Below are 25,024 nucleotides of genomic sequence, written 5' to 3'. Positions count from 1 at the left end.
TCAGCACTGAAATGGATGGGGAGGAAAGAGTCAAAAACTAAAACAATTTAAAAGTTGTTCACAGTTAAAAAAATATTTTATTTTTTATTCATTTCCAGCGCACCCTGCGGCAGTGCTGCTGCGGCGGATCGGACGGGAAACGCGCGGACGGCCAGACGTACAGTGCCTTGTCCCGGTACGGCATGGCCGGCAACGGGGGCGGTTCGTTCAAACTAGCCAACAACATGGGGTACGGAGTTGGTGCGCTTCCACCGGGTGCGGCCCGAGTCAACTCGTCGACCGAACCGCCGGGTGGCCAGTACTGCCACCAGGAGTCGGAGATGTCGCTGCTGCGGAGTGAACCCGGCCGGTACCACCAGAAGTCGGACGCGCACTGCGTTTCAATCAGCAGCCAGTCCACGATCATGACAACGCTGAGCAGCAGCGGCGGCGGCAACGGTGGCCAGATCAACCGGTCCTCTTCGGTGGAGCGGAAGCACCCGAATGGACGCCTGCCGGTCTGCCGGAACTCGACGAGCAGTTTTGGGTCCAGGGGTAGCGGCAATGGACCGTCGGAGAACGGAGAGCCGGGAGGACGGTTGTCCACGATCGCGGAAAAGCTGCGCCGTGGCACCAAGAAGGTGTTGCAGTTTAGCAAATCTCCCGCGACGTCTCCGTCGAAGAGCGCCGGCAGTGGTACGATGGTCCCCGCGGGTGTTACGGTTCCCGCCGAGGGCAAGCGGCGCTGGCTGCGGAAGAAGGAAAGCGTCGACAGCTGCGACACCAACACGATAAGCAATTCCAGCTTGAAGGAGTACGACGAGGAGGAGTTTTCCAGCGCCGAACTGGCCCGGTACATGGCCGAGGTCAACAACGAGATCCGTTGAGAGATGAGTTGTTTTGGAAGTTGAGACGAGAGACAAGGTGCAACGAGTAGTACAAATTTTGGAGGAGAGTGTGCGTTGAAAATGGAAAGATATTTTTCGAAGAATGGAACGGCTCAGGAATTTCAGAACAAAAATAAGCTACAGAATCGTATCTGTCGTATCAGAAAGAAATTACTTAGACAGAAAATATGCTGTAGTTTTAAAAATCGATTACCATTTCTTTTAATACGTACGTAACAATTAAGAATCGCAAACACTAGCAATGTTGCAAAAAAAGTATTTGATTTATATCGCGCGCGTGAATGTTTTGAAGGTCAAACTTAGACAACGGCATGCGAACGAGCTCGAGTTTAAGTGATTTTAGGATTACCGTTCACGTTAGTGCGCTTTCCCGGCCAGCCACCAGGTGCAAATCAGTGGTCGCATGTTACACATTTTGCGATCACTCTGGCTGGTGCAAGTGCAAGTTAAGATTCGATTAATATCAGGAATTCGATAGTATTAAACAGTTGAATAAATTTGACATTCTATATTTACAAAAAAAAAATGCATGTGATTTTTTATGTCCGAATCAGGAATTACCCCTAAATCCACAAACTCGTTGCAGTTTCTTCAAAAGAGTCATACAAATTGGAAATGTTTGGAGAATATTTTCCATTTGAAGTTAAAAGGAATATGTTCGTATATCTTGTTATTGCTTACACTTTGAATATCACTAATCGACATTCAGCTTCTTGAAACTGCCAACTAAACCAGCATCGATCTTGCTCAAGCCGTTGTTTTGTTGCCAGAGGTTTCGGCAATGCGAGATGTCAATACTCATTTCATCCATCAGCAACACCTCACTTCGCCTATCTTCGGCCCTTTTTATAAAATCTTGCTTGAGATGTTCAGGATTCTGGCTACCACCTTCGTAGTCTGTGGTCAGAATGGAAAGATCCAAGTGCTTTTTCGTTTCTTCTAATGATTTGTGACACTGAAATAAATTTAACATTAAATCAATCGTCTCAAGCTTACGAGTTGCCCTTACCAAAACTTGACTTCTAATCTTCTCACTCATGGATGACAGCACAAGATCGGTCACAAACGATATAAACTTGGGGACTCCTATTGCGTGAATCTCCTGAATCCGTACCGGTAACGACTGGAAGATGCACTTCGCCGTGTTACTTGCATCGGTTATCGACCATACAACAAATTGTTTCAGTGAAACCTCACGGTAGTCACAAATGACCACATAACCGTTGATTTGAGTTTCCTCGCGGTCCAAGGTACTCTCCAGAAGCAACATCACCTGCCGTATCTGATGCGTAACGGTGAATCGATCCGGATTGAACACTCGTGCCTGCAATAGGATAACAGTGTGTCCTCTGGAGTCACGGCCAGGGATGGAATAATCGCAAAAAAATCATTTTCGCTTGCGAACTTTTTTCACCCGCGAAAGAGAGAGGAGGCAAATCACGCAAATAAAAATCGCTCCCGAAATTCTCCAAGAAAATCAATCTGCTGATGATCTTTCGTGAATTTCCTTGCCAGCACCACTTAAAATATTTATTTCACTTTGTTTACACGTATTGCCCATCTACAAAATTTTACAGGTCATTTTTCGACGTGTGACGTTACACTTGCAACTGTAGTAGTGAAGAGATGTTCCGTCGAAAAATCATGATGATGATTTTTTTAGAATCCTTTTACCGATCTTTCGTGCGCGAGAGAGGAGAGCCATGCTCCCTGCGATTTTTTTCTCTTGATGAACGTCCAATGATTTTCTTTTGATGATGATTATTCCATCGCTGGTCACGGCCCAAATCAATCAACATTCCTGCAGCGTTGAAATCCCTAATTTCCTTGTCCAACGGGTCCAGATTCTTGAACTACTGCGGAAAGGATTGTCGCACGGCCAAGTACCGCTCCAGCGATTCCTGAGCCAATGGCACCGAAAACTTCCGCATCCTTAAAAATCTCAGCAGAAACAACGCGTCCGTGCGACATTTCCTAATATGTGGATGCTTGGCGATCCAGTCTCGCATTTGTTCCAAAGATTGCTCTCGATTTTCGTTAGTTTCGTTGAGTTCAATCCGGGCCTTTTCCAAGTGTTTCGCATTCAGAGTGAACCTGTATTCGTTGTATTTTTGGGGATTCTTTTCAACGGTCCACGAGGCCATATTTTAGTCCCTTGGACACCTAGTAGCTGACAGAACATAACTGAAACTGCTTTAGATTTTCTACACAATTTCAAATCGTAATATTCACAAACTTAGGCGTAAGCTTCGCAAAAATAAATGAATGTGCTTACATCAATCAGTGCTTGTTAGGGTCGCTACAAAAGCTAAACAAATTAATCATCAACCAAAGAAAAATTTGTTTATCGAAATAAGTGCGAATGTGATACTCGATGAACTACAATAACCCTTTTGAACTAAACGGTATCACATTTATTAGCGTAATCCACTAACAAACAAAACAAAATTTATCGTCTCACCGACGTCTGAACGGCAGTCTTGAGCCAATCGGCAACGCTCTTCTGATTGCGCTCCAGCCACTTCATGTTGTTGGAGATGTTCTCCAGCGCCTGCACCCGGGCAGTTGCTCCCGCGCCCGATTCCGGATTCCGCGCGAAGAAGTCTTCCAGCTCCATCAGCCGAACCCGGGTCGAGAAACGTCCCGTGATGGACGGAATCATGCGGCCAAGGTTCCGCTCGCCAAGCGTGTACCGTTCCACCAGCCGGTTCCAGTTCTCGCGCACGTGGTCCCACGCGACCTGTTCGCCGTGCTTGTTGGCAGCCACGTTCTGGATGCAGCTCAGATGGTCCTGCTCGCGAACCAGCGTCGCATCCCACGCCTCTTCCAGGAACCGACGTAGCACCTTGGCGTCCGGGAAGGCGGCCAGCGCACTCATCAGCTTGGCCTTCTCGTTGGCATCGTTCTCCGCGCGGAACCGTTCCTTGACCTTTTCCCAGTCCGAGACCGAGCCCGATCGCTGAACGCCGTAGTAGTACACTACGGTGCGCAGATCAGGGTGGATGTACGCGCCCGTGTTGAGCCATCCTTCGAAGCGAGTTTTTGCTTCGGCGAGACAATCTTCGTGGCCGAAGGAGCAGGCCAGATCCAGGATGGTGGTACGGAGACGGCTGTAATGGAAGCATAAGATGCGTTTGTTAGTCAATGTTTACCTTGAAGAAAGCCTTTACATACTTTCTCATGTGGTTTTCTCCAGTGGTATCTTGTGGCACTTCCCAACCAACGACATTGTACGCCTCTTGGACCAGCTTGCGAACGTAGGTCTGTAATGTACAAGCAATAAGTAAGCTGAAATCAATCAAAATTCATGAAATCGTACCGTGATATCATCGTAAGATTCGTAATCGTAGATCAGGTTTCGGATGTTCTTCATTTTGCTCGCAACCGTTGCCCACGGGACGTACTCCTGCTCCTGGGCCAAATACCGGGTCATCTCAAGAGCCAAATCATACTTCAACATCGAAGCATCGGCCAGTGCAAAGACATCGTTCAACAGTCCGGTACGATCTCCAGTGGAAAACGTGTTCACATTGGCCACCAGAGCGTCCCCGAACTGGACCCAAACGTCAGCCGGATAGTTCACACGATAGTAACCAACCTGCTTGTGGTTGAACTTGATCCACGGGTTAGTTCCACTTGGTAGATCGACGTACACAACTGACGAGGTGTGCGGGAACCAGTCGCGTTTGACCGTGTCGGGACTTTCGGAGGTAATGTAAGTCAGCGGAACGTACCATTTATAGCTGGAAGAAAAATGCAATTTGAAAAAAAATAATATCATACACAAAACCAGTCTGCACTCACTCAAACTGCGATGGTTCAGTTTCCTTCGCCTCCGGATCAGCTAGGAAACGCGATTGCCTCAAATGGAATTGATTCCCGCTTCTAACAACATTAATAACGGGGAAACCCTTTTGCTTGGTAAAGGTGTCCATAACTTGCGCAACGGTCACTCCCGTTGCGTCCGCGAACAGTTTATCCAGCTCCACCATGAGATCATCCGACACTCCGTTGCTATACTTGAGCTTGTCCAAGTAGGCTGTAACACCCTGTTTGAAGATCGGTTCCGACACAAAGTCCTCCAACATGCGGATCACCGACGCGCCCTTAGAGTACGTGATGGTGTCAAAGATCTCCGTAATTTGATTCGGGCTCTCAACCTTCACAACGATCGGGTGCGATCCGATCGTGGCATCCAAATTGAGCACTCCGTGCAAATTATCCAGCGCAAACTGCTCCATAATGCCCCACTGCGGATAGACACTGTCCACTCCCTTGTACTCGATGTAGCTGGCGAATCCCTCGTTCAACCACAGTTCGTTCCACCACTTCATCGTGACCAGATTTCCAAACCACATGTGGGCCAACTCGTGGGCAATGACTTCGGCCACGCGCTGCTTGTTGGCTGTCGAGCTCGTTGCTGCGTCGTACAGCAAGCTGGTCTCCCGATACGTTACCAAGCCCCACGTCTCCATAGCTCCCGACACAAAGTCCGGAATGGCGGCCATATCCAGCTTCGGCAACGGATACGCGATTTGGAAGTAATCGATGTAGTGCTCAATAACTCCCTTGGCAGTATCCCGGGCAAATCTAACATTATCAAGCTGGAAAGGGGTGGCGTACACACGCAGGTCAAACTGATTACCAATCTTCGGAATGATACGAGTTGCTTGATGCTGGAAGTCGCTGACGATAAACACCACCAGATAGGTGCTCATCGGAACGCTCGGATTGAACACGGTAGTGCTGAGCCCAGTTGACGGAGTGTTTGGTTGAATGGTATCAATGTCCATGTTGGACAGCGCCTCGTACCCATTGCTGGACGGATGGACCAAGCTAATGGTGTACGTTGCTTTCAGCTGGGGTTCGTCGAAGCACGGGAAGGCCTGACGCGCGAACGTTGGCTCGAACTTGGATGTTGCGATTTTTCTAAAAGTAAACAATAAAAATAACACATTGAAAAATGTTTGATTTTGCGTTTGAATGAAATCTAAAAATCCAGATTTAAACTACAAAAAAAAACTTTCCTTTTTGGCTTTTAACCCTTTCAGGCCTGATGGGTCATATATGACCCATACCGAAATTCGTTTGTATAAAATCACACAGTGCTCAAAACATATAACATTGTTCAGCAAAATTGTAATTTATGAGTTTCTCTACCTAGGAAAAAATGTTTGAGTGGTTGTTAATGGCCTTTTTGACGACCTAGAACATCCTGAAAACCTGAAATTTTTAAACTTCAGAAAATGTTGAAGATAATTCAGGCTTACAACGATTTTTCCAGGCAAATGAAGTTTACTTATTACCAGTCACATCCCCACGACCATTTGGCACCACTTCAATCCCTCTGGATCTCTTTTGGGATGGTCTGGGTCCTCCAAAGTGTCCTGAAATACAGATCTTGGAGTCTACCGCCGTAACAACACGATTCTACCAAGTTTCCGATTATGTTTCATATTCAGTGATGTCCCTGGGACCCTTTGGCAACACTTTGAGCTATGTGGATCACTTTTGGGATGTTCTGGGTCCTCCAAAGTGTCCTGGAATTCAGATCTTGGAGTCTACTGCCGTAACAAAACGATTCTACCAAGTTTCCGATTATGGTTCATATTCAGTGATGTTCCTGGAACCGTTTGGCAACACTTTGAGCTATGTGGATCACTTTTGAGATGTTCTGGGTCCTCCAAAGTGTCCTGGAATATAGATCTTGGAGTCTACCGCCGTAACAACACGATTCTACCAAGTTTCCGATTATGGTTCATATTCAGTGATGTCCCTGGGACCCTTTGGCAACACTATGAGCTATGTGGATCACTTTTGGGATGTTCTGGGTCCTCCAAAGTGTCCAGGAATACAGATCTTGGAGTTTACCAGCGTTACAACATGATTCTACTAAGTTTCCGATTATGGTTCATATTCAGTGATGTCCCTGGGACCCTTTGGCAACACTTTGAGCTATGTGGATCACTTTTGGGATGTTCTGGGTCCTCCAAAGTGTCCTGGAATACAGATCTTGGAGTCTACCGCCGTAACAAAACGATTCTACCAAGTTTCCGATTATGGTTCATATTCAGTGATATCCCTGGAACCTTTGGCAACACTTTGAGCTATGTGGATCACTTTTGGGATGTTCTGGGTCCTCCAAAGTGTCCTGGAATACAGATCTTGGAGTCTACCGCCGTAACAAAACGATTCTACCAAGTTTCCGATTATGGTTCATATTCAGTGATGTTCCTGGAACCTTTAGGCAACACTTTGAGCTATGTGGATCACTTTTGGGATGTTCTGGGTCCTCCAAAGTGTCCTGGAATTCAGATCTTGTAGTCTACCGCCGTAACAACACGATTCTACCAAATTTCCGATTATGGTTCATATTCAGTGATGTCCCTGGAACCTTTTGGCAACACTCTGAGCTATGTGGATCACTTTTGGGATGTTCTGGGTCCTCCAAAGTGTCCTGGAATATAGATCTTGTAGTCTACCGCCGTAACAACACGATTCTACTAAGTTTCCGATTATGGTTCATATTCAGTGATGTCCATGGGACCCTTTATTATTTTTTTTACACTGACTACTCTGATACTTTTGTATCTTTTGTAATATGGCCCGTTCTTAGGTTTTATGTTTTGCTTCTGTTTACAGCCTGCCGATAGATCGTCTTCTGGAATGCTTCTGTTCGAGTGATACAGTATTGACGAACACGAGAAACCAATCCGCGGACGTGGAGATAAGTGAGATTGAGGGGAAACCTCGTATATTTTTGACCCATATAGAGTTCGATACCGATCATATAGCCCAATATTCAGTTCGAATTTTGCCTGAGAGTATCTTAGCGAGTAGAAAATTGCAGTTGAAGCACTTCTCCGTGTATTGTTACAGAGTTTTTAAATGCTCAGACTCAGCCGCCCACAGATCGTTCGAGAGATTGAATGTGTTGGGTTTTGGGAGGTTTATGACTTGAAGAAATTCAACTCACGCTGCAGCCAAAATCCTCCCTCGACCGCCACCTACCCCTTTTGCCTCGCCAGATGGGATTCAAGCCATCCTTTCGCTTACAAAGCAAAACCCGCCAGGAGCTGGCACCCTTTAGCAGTACTAGACTCCAAGATCTGTATTCCAGGATTTCCAGGACACTTTGAAGGACCCAGAACATCCCAAAAGTGATCCACAAAGCTCAGAGTGTTGCCAAAAGGACCCAGGGACACCATTGAATATGAACCATAATCGGAAACTTGGTAGAATTGTGTTGTTACGGCGGTAGACTACAAGATCTTTATTCCAGGACACTTTGGAGGACCCAGAACATCCCAAAAGTGATCCACAAAGCTCAGAGTGTTGCCAAAAGGACCCAGGGACACCATTGAATATGAACCATAATCGGAAACTTGGTAGAATTGTGTTGTTACGGCGGTAGACTCCAAGATCTGTATTTCAGGACACTTTGGAGGACCCAGAACATCCCAAAAGTGATCCACAAAGCTTAGAGTGTTGCCAAAGGGTTCCAGGGACATCACTGAATATGAACCATAATCGGAAACTTGGTAGAATCGTGTTGTTACGGCGGTAGACTACAAGATCTTTATTCCAGGACACTTTGGAGGACCCAGAACATCCCAAAAGTGATCCACAAAGCTCAGAGTGTTGCCAAAAGGACCCAGGGACACCATTGAATATGAACCATAATCGGAAACTTGGTAGAATTGTGTTGTTACGGCGGTAGACTCCAAGATCTGTATTTCAGGACACTTTGGAGGACCCAGAACATCCCAAAAGTGATCCACAAAGCTTAGAGTGTTGCCAAAGGGTTCCAGGGACATCACTGAATATGAACCATAATCGGAAACTTGGTAGAATCGTGTTGTTACGGCGGTAGACTCCAAGATCTTTATTCCAGGACACTTTGGAGGACCCAGAACATCCCAAAAGTGATCCACATAGCTCATAGTGTTGCCAAAGGGTCCCAGGGACATCACTGAATATGAACCATAATCGGAAACTTGGTAGAATCGTGTTGTTACGGCGGTAGACTACAAGATCTATATTCCAGGACACTTTGGAGGACCCAGAACATCCCAAAAGTGATCCACATAGCTCAGAGTGTTGCCAAAAGGTTCCAGGGACATCACTGAATATGAACCATAATCGGAAACTTGGTAGAATCGTGTTGATACGGCGGTAGACTCCAAGATCTGAATTCCAGGACACTTTGGAGGACCCAGAACATCCCAAAAGTGATCCACATAGCTCAAAGTGTTGCCAAAAGGTTCCAGGAACATCACTGAATATGAACCATAATCAGAAACTTGGTAGAATCGTTTTGTTACGGCGGTAGACTCCAAGATCTGTATTCCAGGACACTTTGGAGGACCCAGAACATCCCAAAAGTGATCCACATAGCTCAAAGTGTTGCCAAAGGTTCCAGGGACATCACTGAATTTGAACCATAATCGGAAACTTGGTAGAATCGTTTTGTTACGGCGGTAGACTCCAAGATCTGTATTCCAGGACACTTTGGAGGACCCAGAACATCCCAAAAGTGATCCACATAGCTCAAAGTGTTGCCAAAGGTTCCAGAGACATCACTGAATATGAACCATAATCGGAAACTTGGTAGAATCGTGTTGATACGGCGGTAGACTCCAAGATCTGTATTCCAGGACACTTTGGAGGACCCAGAACGTCCAATAATGAAATGTAACTTTTTTTAGCCTGTTTCTGTTTACTTATGGAAAAATTTAACTAATGGTACCAAAATTGTAGATTAACACAGCTCAGAAAAATTCAGGCCTGAAAGGGTTTTAAACTATTCTCAACGAACTATCCCAATCTAAAGCACAGAATAGTTCAAGAAATAGTTATCTCTCTTATCTTTATATAATGCTCCTAATGGTTATCGCTTGTACAGCATACTTCAACAAAGCTTATCATTTTAATATGCCGACACTTAAGATAGCGTAAAAAATCTTCAAATATGAACCATCAAAGATTTGACCATTGTTTTAGTGACCTTGGAAGCCGTTGATTGCAGATATTTGGGCTAAATACCCCCCCCTTCCCCCCCCCCCCCCCCCCCCTCTCCGCCCTCTAAAGTGTCCACGGTTAAGGCTGCTAAAACCCACTTTTACAAGCATTCGAAGAATTAAAAACTACAGTTTTGACGCAAGTGAATTAATGACTTCAACAAAACAAAATATCATGGTTTCAAGCACCTCAAAACCTCCTCCGGAAACCCTCAATATCTCTGGTTGTCAGAATTATTTTTCCAAAACAGATCATATTCTGAAAATAGGATTAATTTGCCGTCGAATGCAATTTTTCGCAAAGATACAGCATTGAGAATTTCCGTGACGTTACAACGCAAGGAAAACGCCTTTTTTGGTAAAATTCTGCGTTGTAACATCACGAAATGTAAAGCTGATGCAAAAAAACAGCTTTATTTTATTTCAGAAACCAATTCGATTCAGAAATTCTAAAAAAAAAATCGTCAAACCGTTATAACGTAACGGCATAATGTGTCAATAAAGCTTCTGGATTCCCCAGAAACATACAATAAATGTAAATGTAATAATTTAAATGTAAAATCGCTATTTTAAACAGCGTTTAACACCATATTCGAACAACCGAATCTTGATGCCTTGCAAAATCTAAATAGATTCGTTCAGAATTTTAAACAGCTTCAGGTTTTCATAAGTGTCACCATTCCGAACCTCAAAATTTCAACGATCAAACCATGCCGAAAACTGCATCATCATTACCCACAAATCAACTGTTGCACTTGACGCTCATCACCAGCAACTCACCGGCACTCAACCGGCATAACCATACCTGGAAGTATTGCTGCCCTTGTCCCGGTAGGAGCTGCTGTAGAAGCCCACAATCCGGTTGGCCAGGCTTCCGCTAAAGTTCATGCTGATCCGGTACTCGCCCGCCTCGACACTTTCCGTCTCGATGACCCAGTACTGGTGCGGTTCGTACGGGTACGCTCGCCGAATCTGCACGGCCTGCTCGGACCGGTCCGGCAGCGTCCGTTTCAGCACCGTTTCGCCGATGGTCAGCAGGTTGCTGTGCACCACGAAATAATCCGTCGGCTCGCTCACGGTCACGTCGATGCCGACCGCTCCGCTGAACGTCTGCTGGTCCAGATCCGGCCGCATCAGCAGATCATAGTGGCGCGGTTTGATGTGCCGCGGCAGCCGGAACGTCAGCTTCTCAATCACCTTGGAGCCCATTTTGAGTACGTTCATTCCCGGCGGTGACGATCCAGAATACACCGAGTTTGGCAGTGTGAGCGCAGTGCGGTTGTCCTCGGGGGCACGGTCCGGCGATAGCTGACTATCTTCGTCGAACAAAGCAGGCCGATTAAAATGATCGATGCTCTTGGGCGTCTTTTGTTTAGCACCGCCAACTTCGCCGGCTGACGTTTGCTGACTGCTAAAGTACGAAGACAGCAGCAGTGGAGACGTTTGTGCCGACAAGTTTTTGCCGACCAACACGAGGGCACTCAGCAGACACAGACACAGCACAAACAGGAACGTACAAGTCGCAATCAGTGAGAGTATCACGATTGAGCGCCGTTTGCTCTCGCTTGCCGCTTCGAGGGAAGCCGCACTCGAAGACATCATCGAGTTTCGAGAATTGGCGGAAAAATGGGACGGAGGCCGTATCGGAGAGGGACCCATTCCATCGGCAGGTTGTTGTTGCTGTTTAACCGTCATTAACCTCACTCACTGTTTTGCACTGATTTCGTTTCTCTTCGCTCTCACGGGTCACTCACATGGCACTTCGATGTTATCGAGCTTCTCTAGTAGGAGGCGATGCAGTCTTGGTTGTAGATTAGACCCGACTCAATCAGCTGTTTTATCGCAATGAGCAGAAGTGAGTTAGGCACGCCAAATAGTAGTAGTAGAGAGAGAGCAGGTACTTGAAGTGTTGTAGCAAATGCTGCACAAGGTCAACCAGTTAATAAGCGACACAGACTTGGACTTGGTGAATTGGTGGGGGCTTGTTGGTATGATCTTAGAGAGTTCGCGCGCGCGATCTCTAGCCGGTTTCGAGAATTGGAACGTGCTTCGGTAGTTAAAATCTATTTATCGCAATCGCTGTGATTGATGCGCATTTGATGAACAGTTAATGGATTCTGTTTTAAGGGAATTTATCATGATGCTTATTTCTTATTTTATATTTATTTTAATTAATACAACTGGTGAAGATGGTGCAGTACAGAGTTTCGGAAAGCAGAAACTTCAAAAATTTAATGTACCAATTTCATTGTCAGAATCTGCAAACACAATTGTGATGTAGGAATCAACAGTGAAATTCATTTGATCCAGAAGTTACGTCAATGCGCCACGGAAGATCTTTCTTCGTTTCGCAACTTCTGAATGGCCCTTATCATGCTGTTCAATATCGGGCCGACTACGATCAGTGGTAGGGTCCGAAACCTGATTGATAGAGACCACCCAGTGGACTACATCTCCGACAAAGAATCACGTGAGTTTTGGAGGGGATTCGTGAGACGAGTATGAGTTCGGGATTCAGGCGGTGCAGTGATGTGACCAGTTCGATTTTTTTTTTTCATTCGCTGGGAATCGAACCCAGAAAAATCCGCTTACAAAGCGAACAGCGCAACCATTCAGTCACACTTGCTCCTCGCTTGTGATCAGGGTACCAGATCTGAACAGAAAAAAAAATCTGGAAAAATCAGCCCGTGGCTTATTGGATATTAGTGAGAGAAAAATCCAAAACTCATTACACTGTTAAGTTCGTGTAGAACTTCACTAATAATTTGCATTAACGTCATTAAATGTTCTACATTTAATTCAACTCACAGCGGGAATTACATTCGCTTCTTATTATCATGAATACAATGGTATTTTAAATTGATGATCCTGCGGTGTAAACCACTTAAATATAAAATGGTTCAAGCTTTGATACAGAACCTGCGAAATTTTTATGTCTGAAAATTGTAAAAACAAGTTTACCTTTTTATGGCATTGTTCCACCATTGCTTCACCTGGCACTGTACGTTGAGTTTGAAACTCTTTACTTTCAATTTCCTCCATTTGCGTAGCTTGTAGTTGCGTGGTTTTAAATTCCACTCGCAATCGCAACCCAATTGATTTTATCACCAATTTCACCAAAGAAAAAAACAAAAACCCAAAGTTTACCCACAATACGCCCATTGTGTGTGGCGAACCGCGAAGAAGTGACTTGAAAGCCAAATTAACCAGGTTCGTCGTCACTGGTGCTTTGTCTGATCATTGGTAATTTAATAGCGAGTAACCCTCAACTTGGGTAGTTTGCTTTTCTGGTTATTATTTTTTTATTTTTTCGTTTGGTGCTATTTATTTTCAGGATTTTCAAAAATGTTCAAAAATCGATCCTGTCATCAAACTTGAAACTCGGCTGAGTTTACAAAAATCTTCTTACGACAAAAAGCTAGCCAATATGCATGATTTCAAATTCATTTGAAGGTTGAACCACGCTCTAACCAATTGCTAAATTCGCCGCTATCGAAGCGCAAAATTGGTACCTGTGCCTAACCCTTGGCTATACTATTCCAAAATCAGCTCAACGTGAATTGTATGGGCTGGTAATGTTGTCATATCTTGACGGCACGCACCTATCATACCAGTTTCCAAGGTTGTACCCCGTACGTAAATCGTGTAATTTTCGATTCCTATCACGGAGACCTGCGGGGTGATGGCACTGTCAATATCCCGACGACACCCAAAGACACCGTCGGCGGCCTAATGTCGGTCAAACGACGACGGCCACCTTCAATGTCGACCAACCGGGGGACAAACGTATTTGCGCGTTAGTCATACATTTGGGGACTCAACCAAGTGGGCCAAATCCACACATTGACTTCGTTTGCTTTCGACCACATGTTCGCCACCTCGGAAAGGTGAAATTTCCTTAATTGATCAGCTGACCCCTGTTCGTCAGTGATGGCGCAGAGCAGTCTGGAACGGAATTCTAGTGAGTTCATCCGATTTGTTAAAATTATATGCCATTTTTAACTTTGGACATCCTTACCAAAAATCATGACTTTTTGAGTTCCAAATCCCACTTTTCATACGATTTTTTGAGTTCAGGTACTACAACCATAAAAATGGTTATATGGGTTGAACTGAAAAAATCGTATGAAAAGTGGGATTTGGAACTCAAAAATTCATGATTTTTGGTAAGAGTGAACAGCGCGTTCAGGGTTACCAGATCATACGCTTTATGCTTTTATCGAAAAGCCTTTCAAATAACAATTCAATTAACGATGTTAAAATGTGGTACCGAAAGACATTTTCATCTAAATTGAACCAAGAAAACTTGAAATAAATTTCTCCTAAGTAGCAATATCTTACGACAGTGTTCCCGCATAGTCAACAACCATACAGTCACCATTTGTCGAATGATTTTTCCTAAATGATCTTGATAATACACCAAATAGGGTGCAACCGTACATTTTCCATTCCCCAAACAATCCTACAATTTATTAAATAGGTCGTTAGGTTATGTTACAATACATTTTTACAAGGGATTTTTTTCGTGGATCATAGTCGTACCCTACCCCAAACTGTTCCCCAACTGTTCAATTCTCATTTTATGTGAACCGTACCACAAATTAATAAAATATGATTTTAAATGGTGAACTGCTTTACCGACACTTACCGACACCATTTGAAAAGGGAGGAGCCAAAAAATAAACTTTACAAATGTTCTGGGAACTGTGGATTTAACGGGAATGGTAAGTATATGATTATTAATGGTTAGCGTTTTTTTTTTTGTAATGTCCGGGATTTGTTACCGCTTGATGATGATGTCTTCTGTTGATTCTTCCGTGGTGCTGCCGCCTTATCTAATTGAGCTATCTCAGTTACATTACGTTTGGCGGTTTAAAATGCATTTTATTATGAAATGTGGCCTCAAAATTTATCGTAAATATATCGTAACATGTATGGTAGAACCATACAAATAAACTATAGACCAATCACATGGCGAACAGTTATCGTTCTGATAATGATCAATCAATTGTTTAATTATTTGGACTTATAAAAATTATCACGAAAATAATTTAGCTTTACATACAAACTATATGGCAAACAGGTATATCGATCCATGAATTGTTGAACAATGGTTTGAATTGTTGGGACTTAAGAAAATTTTCGCTGAATTCAGGTATATCGTTCCATGAATTGTTGAACAATGGTATGAATTGTTGGGACTTAAGAAAATTTTCGCTGGATGAGTTCAGGTATATCGTTCCATGAATTGTTGAACAATGGTATGAATTGTTGGGACTTAAGAAAATTTTCGCTGGATGAGTTCAGGTATATCGTTCCATGAATTGTTGAACAATGGTATGAATTGTTGGGACTTAAGAAAATTTTCGCTGGTTGAGTTCAGGTATATCGTTCCATGAATTGTTGAACAATGGTATGAATTGTTGGGACTTAAGAAAATTTTCGCTGGATGAGTTCAGGTATATCGTTCCATGAATTGTTGAAATATTATTTGAATTATTCGGACTTAAGATTTTTTTTGTTGTAGTTCATTTGGCTCAATCATACAATACCTGTTTCAAATAATCCTAACCATTTGGCGAACAGTTATATCGTTCCATGAATTGTTGTACAATTGTTTGGATTATTGGGACTTAAGAGTTTTTCGCTGAACTTCAAGGTGGAAGTACTACGTCGTCTATGGTACCCTTATGTTTTAACAATAGCTGTTCCGAAGAATCTCAACCATAAGGCGAAAAGTTATATTTTTCCATGAATTGTTGAACTATTGTTTGAATCATTGGGACTTAAGCAAATTTTCGCTAAAATTTATTTTTGGCTCAATCATACAAAAACTGTTTGAAATAATACCAAACATCTGAGGAATAATTATATCTTACCATTAATTGTTGTGCAATTGTTTAAATTATTAGAACTTATGAAATTTTCCGCTTAGGTTTCTTTGACTCAATCATACCGAGTATCATAACTTTTATCATACCAGCTATAGTACTATTATGTTCTAACAATAGCTGTTTCGAACCATCCTAATCGTACACACTTTGAAAAAATAATGTAATATTCTGTTTATTTGATGCACATAACTGGAGCGTCAAATAAAACATAAAATTCTGTCTGATTTGAAAATTACACGACTCAAATCAGACCCGATTAGGTCGTGTAAAATTACACTAATTGTCATTCTGCTGGCAGGGGCATCCTATTGGAATTATATTTTTCTTGTTAGAATGAAAAAAAAATAACAAATTATCGTAAAACCAAACATTTTTATTTCGTTTTAAAAACTTTGATGACACACTTTTTTAAGTTTTATCATTTTACACTCGATTTTTCTATTTTCACAAAAAACACTGTTTTCGTACACTCAATTCAGTAATCTCCAGTTTCTAATCGTTGGACATTCCACGTCCAAAGAATCGGGCATCTTCCAGCAGGCCGTCTCCTTGAAGGGTTACAGGGCTTTGGCCGTCCCGCTGGAGGAAGCCTGCAGCCGGTCGTGCAGGAGGAACTTTGCTTCGTAGATCGAACGTTTTGATTCACACTCACTTTTCGGAAGCAGTTTCAGGCAGTTGCTTAAACGGAACAAATTATCACTTTTCCAGCATCGCAACCCAGACCAAGTGTTGATGACGTTGCTCCTCCTCCGGATCCGGACGATCATAAAACGGTTCCACGGCCGGTGTTCCTGAAAAGAAATCATGAAGTTGTTTTAGTTACCCAATTTGGCAAATTTCAAATAGTAATTAGTGACTGCTTCATTATTTAATAAAAGTTATCTTACTCACCTGCAACATCGATTAAACAGTTCTTAAGTATGATTGCTGGTCTTTAAGACAAAATTTAATGCAACTTCTTAGCAAAAAAGTGACGGCTATTTTTCTCCGCGACGCGTTTGTAAACATGGCTGACGTTTTAAAAGAGCACCAACACTGTCAGATGGATCAACGCGAATTTGTGTTAAGTTAACACAAAATTACATCGAAAAACACGCTCCAATGATGTGCATCAAAAAAGATATAAAATTCAATCAGCAATAATTGAATGTTACGTTTGCTATAACGTAAAACCAAGCTTTACTATTTCGTGGTGATTCTAGCAAATTACGTGGAAAGTATCTTAATTTTACATCAAATATTTGATTACATGAGGTTAAATTACGTTGAAATCGAAATTGCGTTAGGTGTAAAATTAATAATTTTTTAGTGTGTATGACGAATAGATACCGTTCATTGAATTGTAAGAAAAAAAATCAACTATTCGAATATGTTAAGAAAAGTGTAACCATTCGGGAAATAGTACCATTTTAATTTTGTTCTATGGTCGTGACATTATATCAACAATATCACAAATGGTAACCATACCAGAAATAATTTTCTTATGATTTCGACAGTTTCACCTTTGGTATTTGATTATGCGGGTTGCCATCGAATTTTAAGCCTCAACGTAAAATGTACTTTAAATTTTAATTTTGAAAAGTAATATTATAATAGAACAAAGGATTTTTTTTATTGCAAAAATAACAGTAAATAAATATAACAAAAAGAAACAAATAAAAAATAGCACTGAAAAAACAATAGCCGTGATAAAACGAGATTCACGCTAACCAATTTCCAATTTTACATATGACTTCAAATTCAAAAGAAAGCAATCAAATATTCATATTTTTTGCAAATTCGTTCCACTTTTTCCTGATTTTTATGCAAAATTTACTACCGATCGCTTCTTTCGTAAACCAACCGCGTATCATCAGACGCAAAACAAGGCCCCAAAAAATTCACCAAAACCAGTTTTGTCGCAGAACTGCTCTTCTTCAGAGGCAGGTTAACCTCGTGCACATCCACTTCTGGTTAACCGCAGCAGGCAAGGCTTCTTATCATTAACCGTTTTTTTCTGTTTTTATTATTTTATATTTTCTCTCTCTTTTCACTAATTGACAGTTTCTTCCTTTCCCACGCACTTCCAAAAAAATCGGCAAAAAAAGACAACCACACAAATGCAGGTCAATGCTTTCTTTTTCGGCAATTCTCTGCTGCAAACTCTTCTTTTCCGCTTTTTTCGTGTTCGAAAAGAATCTTCTTTTCGTCAAAAACCAAGCAAATTTTGCTAAAAAACTAATTCGCTAATAACTGTTGCACAAATCCACCCGTTTCGGTAATTGTTCTTGCGCACACGAACGACACCCGCAATAGAAGCTTACAAAACAGTCGGTCGTAGAAGGCGATCGAGCGCGTCAAAACAAAGCAAACCAAGCGACCGAAAATGTGCCAAAAGGCGATACCGATCGCGCCCGAGTTCCGAACGAAACTGAACTGAGTTCACGACGATCGCTGCGGCTGCCACCGACCGCACACACCACTCGGTCAATTATTTTGGTTAGGAGCTTGGAAAGGGTTACGATGCGGTCTTAGACCGCGACGGGTGACTTTGTGTGTACTTTGTTGAGTAGCGCGAAACGGTTTGGGTGGTCAACAAAGTGGTGGAACTTCCAACTTGCAAGAGTTCTCAATGAAGGAAATTTAGCAGACCTTAGAAAACTTTTTATTTTTAATTTCTAAAAGAAAACAAATTTGTAAGTACGCAATAATTTAATTTAAAAAAATAAGTAGAAACATAACGGAATTTTCTAAATTTTGCGAAAAAGTTTTGAATGTTAAAAATCCATGATTTTAGACCAGCTTTTTCATAGTATCTTTCCTCAAAGTTCAGCACAATTTTGCACAAAAATGGTCCTTTGAACATTTTTTTTTGTGACTCGTGCATTGCTTGAATGAAAGGATTACAGCCATGCCTCGGTTTAGCACCGCACATGGGGGATGCAAAACCGAGGCGTGCATAACTGAAGAACACAGCTGATGTTATTTTGGCTATATGGGAGACATTGGCTATAATCGTATGAAAAATCATGCAAACATCAAAAAATTACAGTGTTTTGAAATCGGGATGATGGCAGCTATCCATTGCAATTATAATTACATGAAAATTTTCACAAAAAAGGTATTTTTCCTGTATTTTGAAAATGCCATTTTTTTCTCTTAAAAAACCTCAAAACAATTGTTTTTGCAATATGGGTATCAAATGATCGGGTTTTTTCATACATTTGGAATGTAATACCATTTATTTATTGAAAATACCCAAAATTTTCACAAAACTACGTATTTTTGAAAAAATACTCAAAATTTCAGTTTTTGTAACGATATGGGTATCAAATGAGCGGAATTTTTTCATACATTTCGATTGTAACAACAACATTTTTTGAAAATATACAATTTATTCACAAAACAACGTTTTTTTGAAAAAATAATCAATATATCAGTTTTTTACAATATGGGTATCAAATGATCGGGATTTTTCATACATTTCGAATGTAAAGCCAACATTAATCAAATGATCGGGTTTTTTCATACATTTCGAATGTAATACCATTTATTTATTGAAAATACCCAAAATTTTCACAAAACTTCGTATTTTCGAATAAAATACTCACAATTTCAGTTTTTTACAAATGGGTATCAAACGATCGGAATTTTGTCAAACATTTCGAATTTAATATACACTTTTTTTGAAAATACTTGAAAAATTTACAAAACTACGTATTTTCGAAAAAATAATAAAAATTTAAGTTTTCACAATGTGGGTATAAAATATGAAAATTTAAATATTTTATCGAAAATACGCAGATTTGTAAAAATTTTGAGTATTTTCAAAAAAAAAAGTTATTACATTTGGAATGTATGAAAAAATCCAGATCTTTTGATACCCATATTGTATAAAACTAAAATTTTAAGTATTTTTGCGAAAATACATAGTTCTGTGAAAATTTTGAATATTTTCAAAAAAAAATGTTATTACATTCGAAATGTATGGAAAAATGCCGATCGTTTGATAGCAATATTGTAAGAAATGAAATTTTGAGTATTTTTTCGAATATACCGTAAACCGGGGTGACTTTGATAGGATTTCAATTTATTTTTGGAATATTTCCCAACTGGAAAGGTTTTTCTCAAGATTATTATTTTTAAAACATGTACTGGGGTAGGCCACACAAAGTTCATGCACTATTTCTGGAAAAAGTTATTTTTCTATAATGTTCAGAAAAATAGTTACGTTAAAAATTCTCATTTTAAATTCCGGGGTGACTTTGATAGTCATAGTTTTTCTTGTTAAAATCAGATTATAGGTGTTCAAACTTCATTTTTACGTTAAATGAACCATCACTAAGGTTGATGATATAGTTTTCAAGAAAAAATATCAATGTTTATATTAAGTTAACTAAGTTTTAAGGTTTTTTAACAAAATACATATAAATTTTAGGTAAAGTTGTTAAAAAGTCGGAATTTTGCCTGAAATTCGTTAAATCTAGTATTGTTCATAAAATTATCGATTTATATTACATTTTAAACTGAATTCGAAGCACGAATCACAAGTTTTCACATTTCATATGAAATTTGTTCAACTGAAATTGCCTATAAATTTGGAGATTTTTTTGAATTATGTTTCAAAAACACATATTATTTAATATTTACAAAATTAGTTTACCTTCTCCTAGTGGAAAATTGTCCAAAGAATCCGAAAATGTATTCCATTTTCCGATTCAAAATCATGTTCATTGAGAAAATCATGACACTTTGAGAAGTTTGAAATAATGCCTTTCATCAACATTTTCTTAATAATAGTTAACTAACTTTTCAAACCTTTCAAAATGTTATGAAAAGTTCTTCTTGAGGAACTTTGAGTACTTCTCTACCATGGTTAGTATGGTTTCAAACCATTCCGTACGTATTTAATTTGTACTCTTCATTTTTGCGGAAAAATCTCAAACCTATCAAAGTCACCCCGGCTATCAAAGTCACCCCGTTTTACGGTACGTAGTTTTGTGGAGATTTTGAGTATTTTCAAAAAAAAATGTGTTATAACTTTCGAAATGTATGAAAAACCCTGATCGCTTGATATTCATATTGTGAAAAACTGAAATATTGAGTATTTTTTTCGAAAATACGTAGTTTTGTGAAAATTATGGGTATTTTCAAAAAATGTTTTCTTAACATTCGAGATGCATGGAAAAATCCCGATCATTTGATACCCATTCTGTGAAAAACTGAAATTTTTAGTATTATTTTTTTTCGAAAATACGTAGTTTTGTGGAAATTTTGAGCATTTTCAAAAAAATGTGTTCTAACTTTTGAAATGTATGAAAAAATCCCGAGCATGATATTCATATGGTTAAAAATTGAAATATTGAGTATTTTTTCTAAAATACGTAGTTTTTTGAAAATTTTAAGTATTTTCTAAAAAAGTGTTTATTACATTCGAGATGTTTGACAAAATTCCGATCGTTTGATACCCATATTGTAAAAAAATCAAAATTCCCTAAAAGGGCACTTTTCAAAGATTATCTCAAATACATTCAAATACCATTCTTAGGCGGTACCGACCGGCGATGCTATAAAAGAATACTTTTGATTTTTAGTGTATGGTAACGATGGGTTAACCGACGACGGTTAACCCTCTACAACCCAACCCCGCCTCTAGACGGGCTTCGATTTAAAAAATCGCCAAAAATCCATTTTTCAACCAATTTTGGATCTTCAAAAAGCATTGGAAAGAAGAACTTTTAAAATTTTGGAAAATTTCAGGGTTGGAAGTTTGACTTGTTTTATGTGACTTTGCCAATGTTTTAAAAAATGTAATTTTTTTAGGGGTCAACTTTGGCTGTGTTTTTTATAGGGCGTCCAAATTTCCCGGGTTTTGAATTTAACGGGAAACGGGAAAAATATTTTCGGAATCCCGGGAATTCCCGGGAAAAAACTGAAATACAGTATGAATAGATAAGGAGATTTTAGAGCAATAAATTTGGAAATCGGTGTTCTGTGGAATTGTTTTGCTTGTTCCTGTTTTAACCAAAGTCATTCAAAACATCATGCAAAAAAATGAGTAATTTACCCCACATTCCGGTGTTTGATGAAAAATAATTTAATTTGATACGACAGTTTTCCCTAATGAACCAAATAAATGCTGACTATGCCGAATACAAATTATAATGTTTTAAAATTATTATCGATTATGAGGTATTCAACTGTTGATCTATTTCCACAATCAAATCTGAATTTCCAGAAATTTGTTTTTTTTTTAATTCGGGAATTCCCGGGACAAATTATAGAAAATCCCGGGATTCGGGAATTCCCGGTTTTGGAAAAATCCCGGGAATTTTGTCCCGGGATTTTCCGGGATGGACGCACTAGTTTTTTACTAGCATTTCCTATATTTTAAGTAAAAAGAAGTATGCAGTATTTTTTCTAGTGCCCCAGACTATGCCTCTACGCATTTATTTACAATTTAAATGATAATGGTTCCATTTTATAGCAGAAAATGTGAAAAGCATGCAAAAAATTGAAAAAGTTACTTTAAAAACATGAAAAAATTAGATAGGCAAAATGTAATGATAGGAGGTAGTAGAGTAGGCCAAATACTACCAAAAACAAACATAAACTAAACAAGATAAATGCAAATTAAAATGCTAAAAATGAAACAAGAAAAACATAAAACAAGAGAAGTAAAGTTTTTCGTAGCACAAAAGTTGCTCGAAATGACCTACTGAACACGGGAAAAATAAAAAATTTCGAAAAAAAATTTGGGCAGTAGAGGGTTAATATATTTTGGAGATACAAACACAGATAAATTTCTGTAGACGACTGCTCTTGGTATTCTGGTGACGACTTCCATCATTGTCATGATGTGTTGTTTCAAGATAAATATAAATTTTGCTTTACTGACGATATTTCGACAAAATTCGTGTTGCGGTGATTTTTAAATTCTTCTTCATGCTATAAAAATTATTGTCATAAAATTTCAATGATTTCAAGAAAATGTTTATTTATTTCCTTAAGTTCAGGTCTTTATCAAGTTCTGTGTTCTCAAAAAGCAGAATATGTGAAAAGTCTAATAGCGCCATTTGATGAAATATGCAAAAATACAATGAAACATGTTTTCAATTTTTTTAATTGTATTTTATTAACCCCTTGACCTTGACCTTATTAAAAATAAATGATTTTTCATCCAAAATTTTCAATTGAAAACACATTTAAATTTTTATAAAGTTCTCCGTTTTTAAGATTCGTCATGATCATGCTATCTTATCTTATTATTGTCTAAATTGCGTGCTCGATTTTGATTTCTGGTGAATTTCGAAAAAAAAAATATTTTCTTATATGCGTCATATATACCCCTTAAATACTTTCAAATATATAAGCCGCTTTCTTTTCATCGCATTGTTAATAACTCATCAGGATCAACTCGGATCTTCTTGCACCCTTTGACAAAGTTGTAGAAAAATGAATTTCCTACAAGAATCTCACAAAATTGGGTGAGACCTGCGCCACCTGCTGCCAAAACTCAGAAGCGATGTTCTTCCCCATATATTTTCGCGATTTTCCTCATATAAACTTCAACGATAAAAAGCGACCCCTTAACCTTACCAGATTTGACTCCAAATTTGCACAGTATTGTGAAGGCAGACAAAAATCAAAATACGAGCGCAACCTGTCAAAGCCTGTTGTGCCACAGACTGATGTACACGCTTACGACAAACCACTCAATTTTTGTACGGCGCAACAGATTTTTTCGCGCAACAGAAGAAATGCGCACTTCGGTTTGGTGGTGCGCGGATAATAACACCCCTAAACACACTAGTAGTAAAACGCTACAAATTGGTTGCTACTGAAAATTGAAATATTCGACACCCAATTCGTCGCAGCGAGTTGTTGATAAAACATGGAGAAAAAATCGTTACACGCCGCTCAAGTTGCACGTGTTTGCGCGGGCGACACTCGGTTATGATTTAAGCAAAAGTGTCGCATCTTTAAACAACCGCTTAAATGGAATCATGACGCAACGCCGCTGGTAGCGCAGATTTACCGTCCAATTATGTAAATTCAGCCGCGGCGTGTCATTGTTTTCCAAGTGAATCTAAGCCGTAAATTAGGTCAAATTGGACCGTCACTTACAACCTGGAAGTTGGCTTACGGCTTAAGAAATATATCGGTTACTGGCACCATATTTTGAGGCTCCCCCCGATTGTCCACGGGCTGAATCTAGGCAAATCTAGCCAAAGTGTGCGGAAAAGTCTGTGCTGGCAAGTGGCCAAGCTTGAAGCTTTTTGCAATTTCATTCATCGCCGGGAAAGGGGAGGTTCTCCCATTCCACTTGAGTCGGGGTGTCGCTCGCTCTGTGTAGACAACCGAGCTTAATGAATGAAAGTGAAAAGCTAAATTACGCCAGCAAATCGAAGAACGTAATCATGCCACACTCGATACAGCTGACTTACTGATGGAGTGCGAGAAAAGCCATAAAGTTGGGTGGATTTTAAGTGGGTGTTTGAAATTTTGTAGGTATGCGTTTCAATTACGGACTTCAGATTTGATGAAATAATTTTGATTTTAATGAATTAACGTACAGGTAAGTTTGTGAGATTATGAATTTCAGCTCATTGGGGATATCATCATTTGGTAAGTATATTTTTAACATTCTCTGACAGTGTGTCAACTAAGTCAACTCTGTCAACCTGTCACTAGCCAGTAAGAAAGGCCATCAACCCCTCCTGGCGTCTTACTCTTCTCTCCTCGGTTTCGGAAGCGTAACACTTTTTGCTTCACCTTCTTCTCCGGTTAACCTATTACTTCACAACGTGACCAACGGCGACGACAGCATTGACGACTATAGTCAAATGCTTGGCTATTTTTACAAGAGGCTCACACGGGGAACTTCCTCCCTCTCTAGTCACATTCCTCTCATAACTTAGCTCCACTGTGTGTGGTGGAACCAATGCACTTGACTTGTCGAAGCTCGTTGGAGTCAGGTTGTCGCGTGTTTCTCGTGTTTGTGCTTATGTTAAACATGCGGCTCAACATAGTGGCTCTTGTCTATGAAGAGTGTGTTTATGGTCAGTGGCAAACAGGTGGTTCAGTGGTTCTCAAAACCATCACCAGGCCAACAAATATAACATTGGTTGTACTTCAGGACCGCTGACGTAAACCAACAGATGGTTGCCGCCCAGTTACAGATTAGTTTGACGAACTAGAGCACTAATGATCCGTACTTCAAGCTATTACACAACGACCTTTT

At 40.2% G+C, this 25,024-nt stretch overlaps 3 protein-coding genes across 6 annotated transcripts in view; 1 reads left to right on the top strand and 2 right to left on the bottom strand.

The window, feature by feature from the left end:
• Nucleotides 1-1,077, top strand: part of LOC120424343 (pyrokinin-1 receptor-like) — a 130,437-nt gene extending 129,360 nt beyond the window's left edge. For both annotated transcript variants that reach the window (XM_039588433.2, XM_039588434.2), the window contains one exon: nucleotides 99-1,077. In XM_039588433.2, the coding sequence (XP_039444367.1) occupies nucleotides 99-866 (768 nt within the window). In that variant the 3' untranslated portion in view covers nucleotides 867-1,077. The remainder of the gene's footprint in view (nucleotides 1-98) is intronic.
• Nucleotides 1,078-1,286: 209 nt separating this feature from the next.
• Nucleotides 1,287-2,244, bottom strand: LOC120424344 (alpha-tocopherol transfer protein-like). Its single transcript, XM_039588437.2, has 2 exons — nucleotides 1,897-2,244; nucleotides 1,287-1,842 (listed from the first exon to the last, which is right to left on the bottom strand). The coding sequence occupies exons 1-2, from the start codon at nucleotides 2,155-2,157 to the stop codon at nucleotides 1,582-1,584; spliced, it is 522 nt and encodes a 173-aa protein (XP_039444371.2). The 5' UTR covers nucleotides 2,158-2,244; the 3' UTR covers nucleotides 1,287-1,581.
• A 1,042-nt stretch (nucleotides 2,245-3,286) lies between these two features.
• Nucleotides 3,287-25,024, bottom strand: part of LOC120424342 (aminopeptidase A) — a 22,957-nt gene continuing 1,219 nt past the window's right edge. Inside the window, exons 1-6 of one of the 3 annotated variants that reach the window (XM_039588432.2) lie at nucleotides 18,105-18,227; nucleotides 10,713-11,739; nucleotides 4,692-5,816; nucleotides 4,207-4,630; nucleotides 4,062-4,150; nucleotides 3,287-3,997 (exon numbers count right to left, since the gene is read on the bottom strand). In XM_039588432.2, the coding sequence (XP_039444366.1) occupies nucleotides 3,337-3,997; nucleotides 4,062-4,150; nucleotides 4,207-4,630; nucleotides 4,692-5,816; nucleotides 10,713-11,602 (3,189 nt within the window). In that variant the 5' untranslated portion in view covers nucleotides 11,603-11,739; nucleotides 18,105-18,227 and the 3' untranslated portion in view covers nucleotides 3,287-3,336. Of the gene's footprint in view, nucleotides 3,998-4,061; nucleotides 4,151-4,206; nucleotides 4,631-4,691; nucleotides 5,817-10,712; nucleotides 11,757-18,104; nucleotides 18,228-25,024 lie in introns of those variants that run through there. The other 2 variants (XM_052706065.1, XM_052706066.1) reach the window with 2 other exon arrangements.

The sequence above is a fragment of the Culex pipiens genome, chromosome 1 (genome assembly GCF_016801865.2).
Source record: "Culex pipiens pallens isolate TS chromosome 1, TS_CPP_V2, whole genome shotgun sequence".
Taxonomy (NCBI): domain Eukaryota; kingdom Metazoa; phylum Arthropoda; class Insecta; order Diptera; family Culicidae; genus Culex; species Culex pipiens.
The sequence above is the reverse complement of the archived record's forward strand: the minus strand, read 5'-3'. Positions and strand labels throughout refer to the sequence as shown.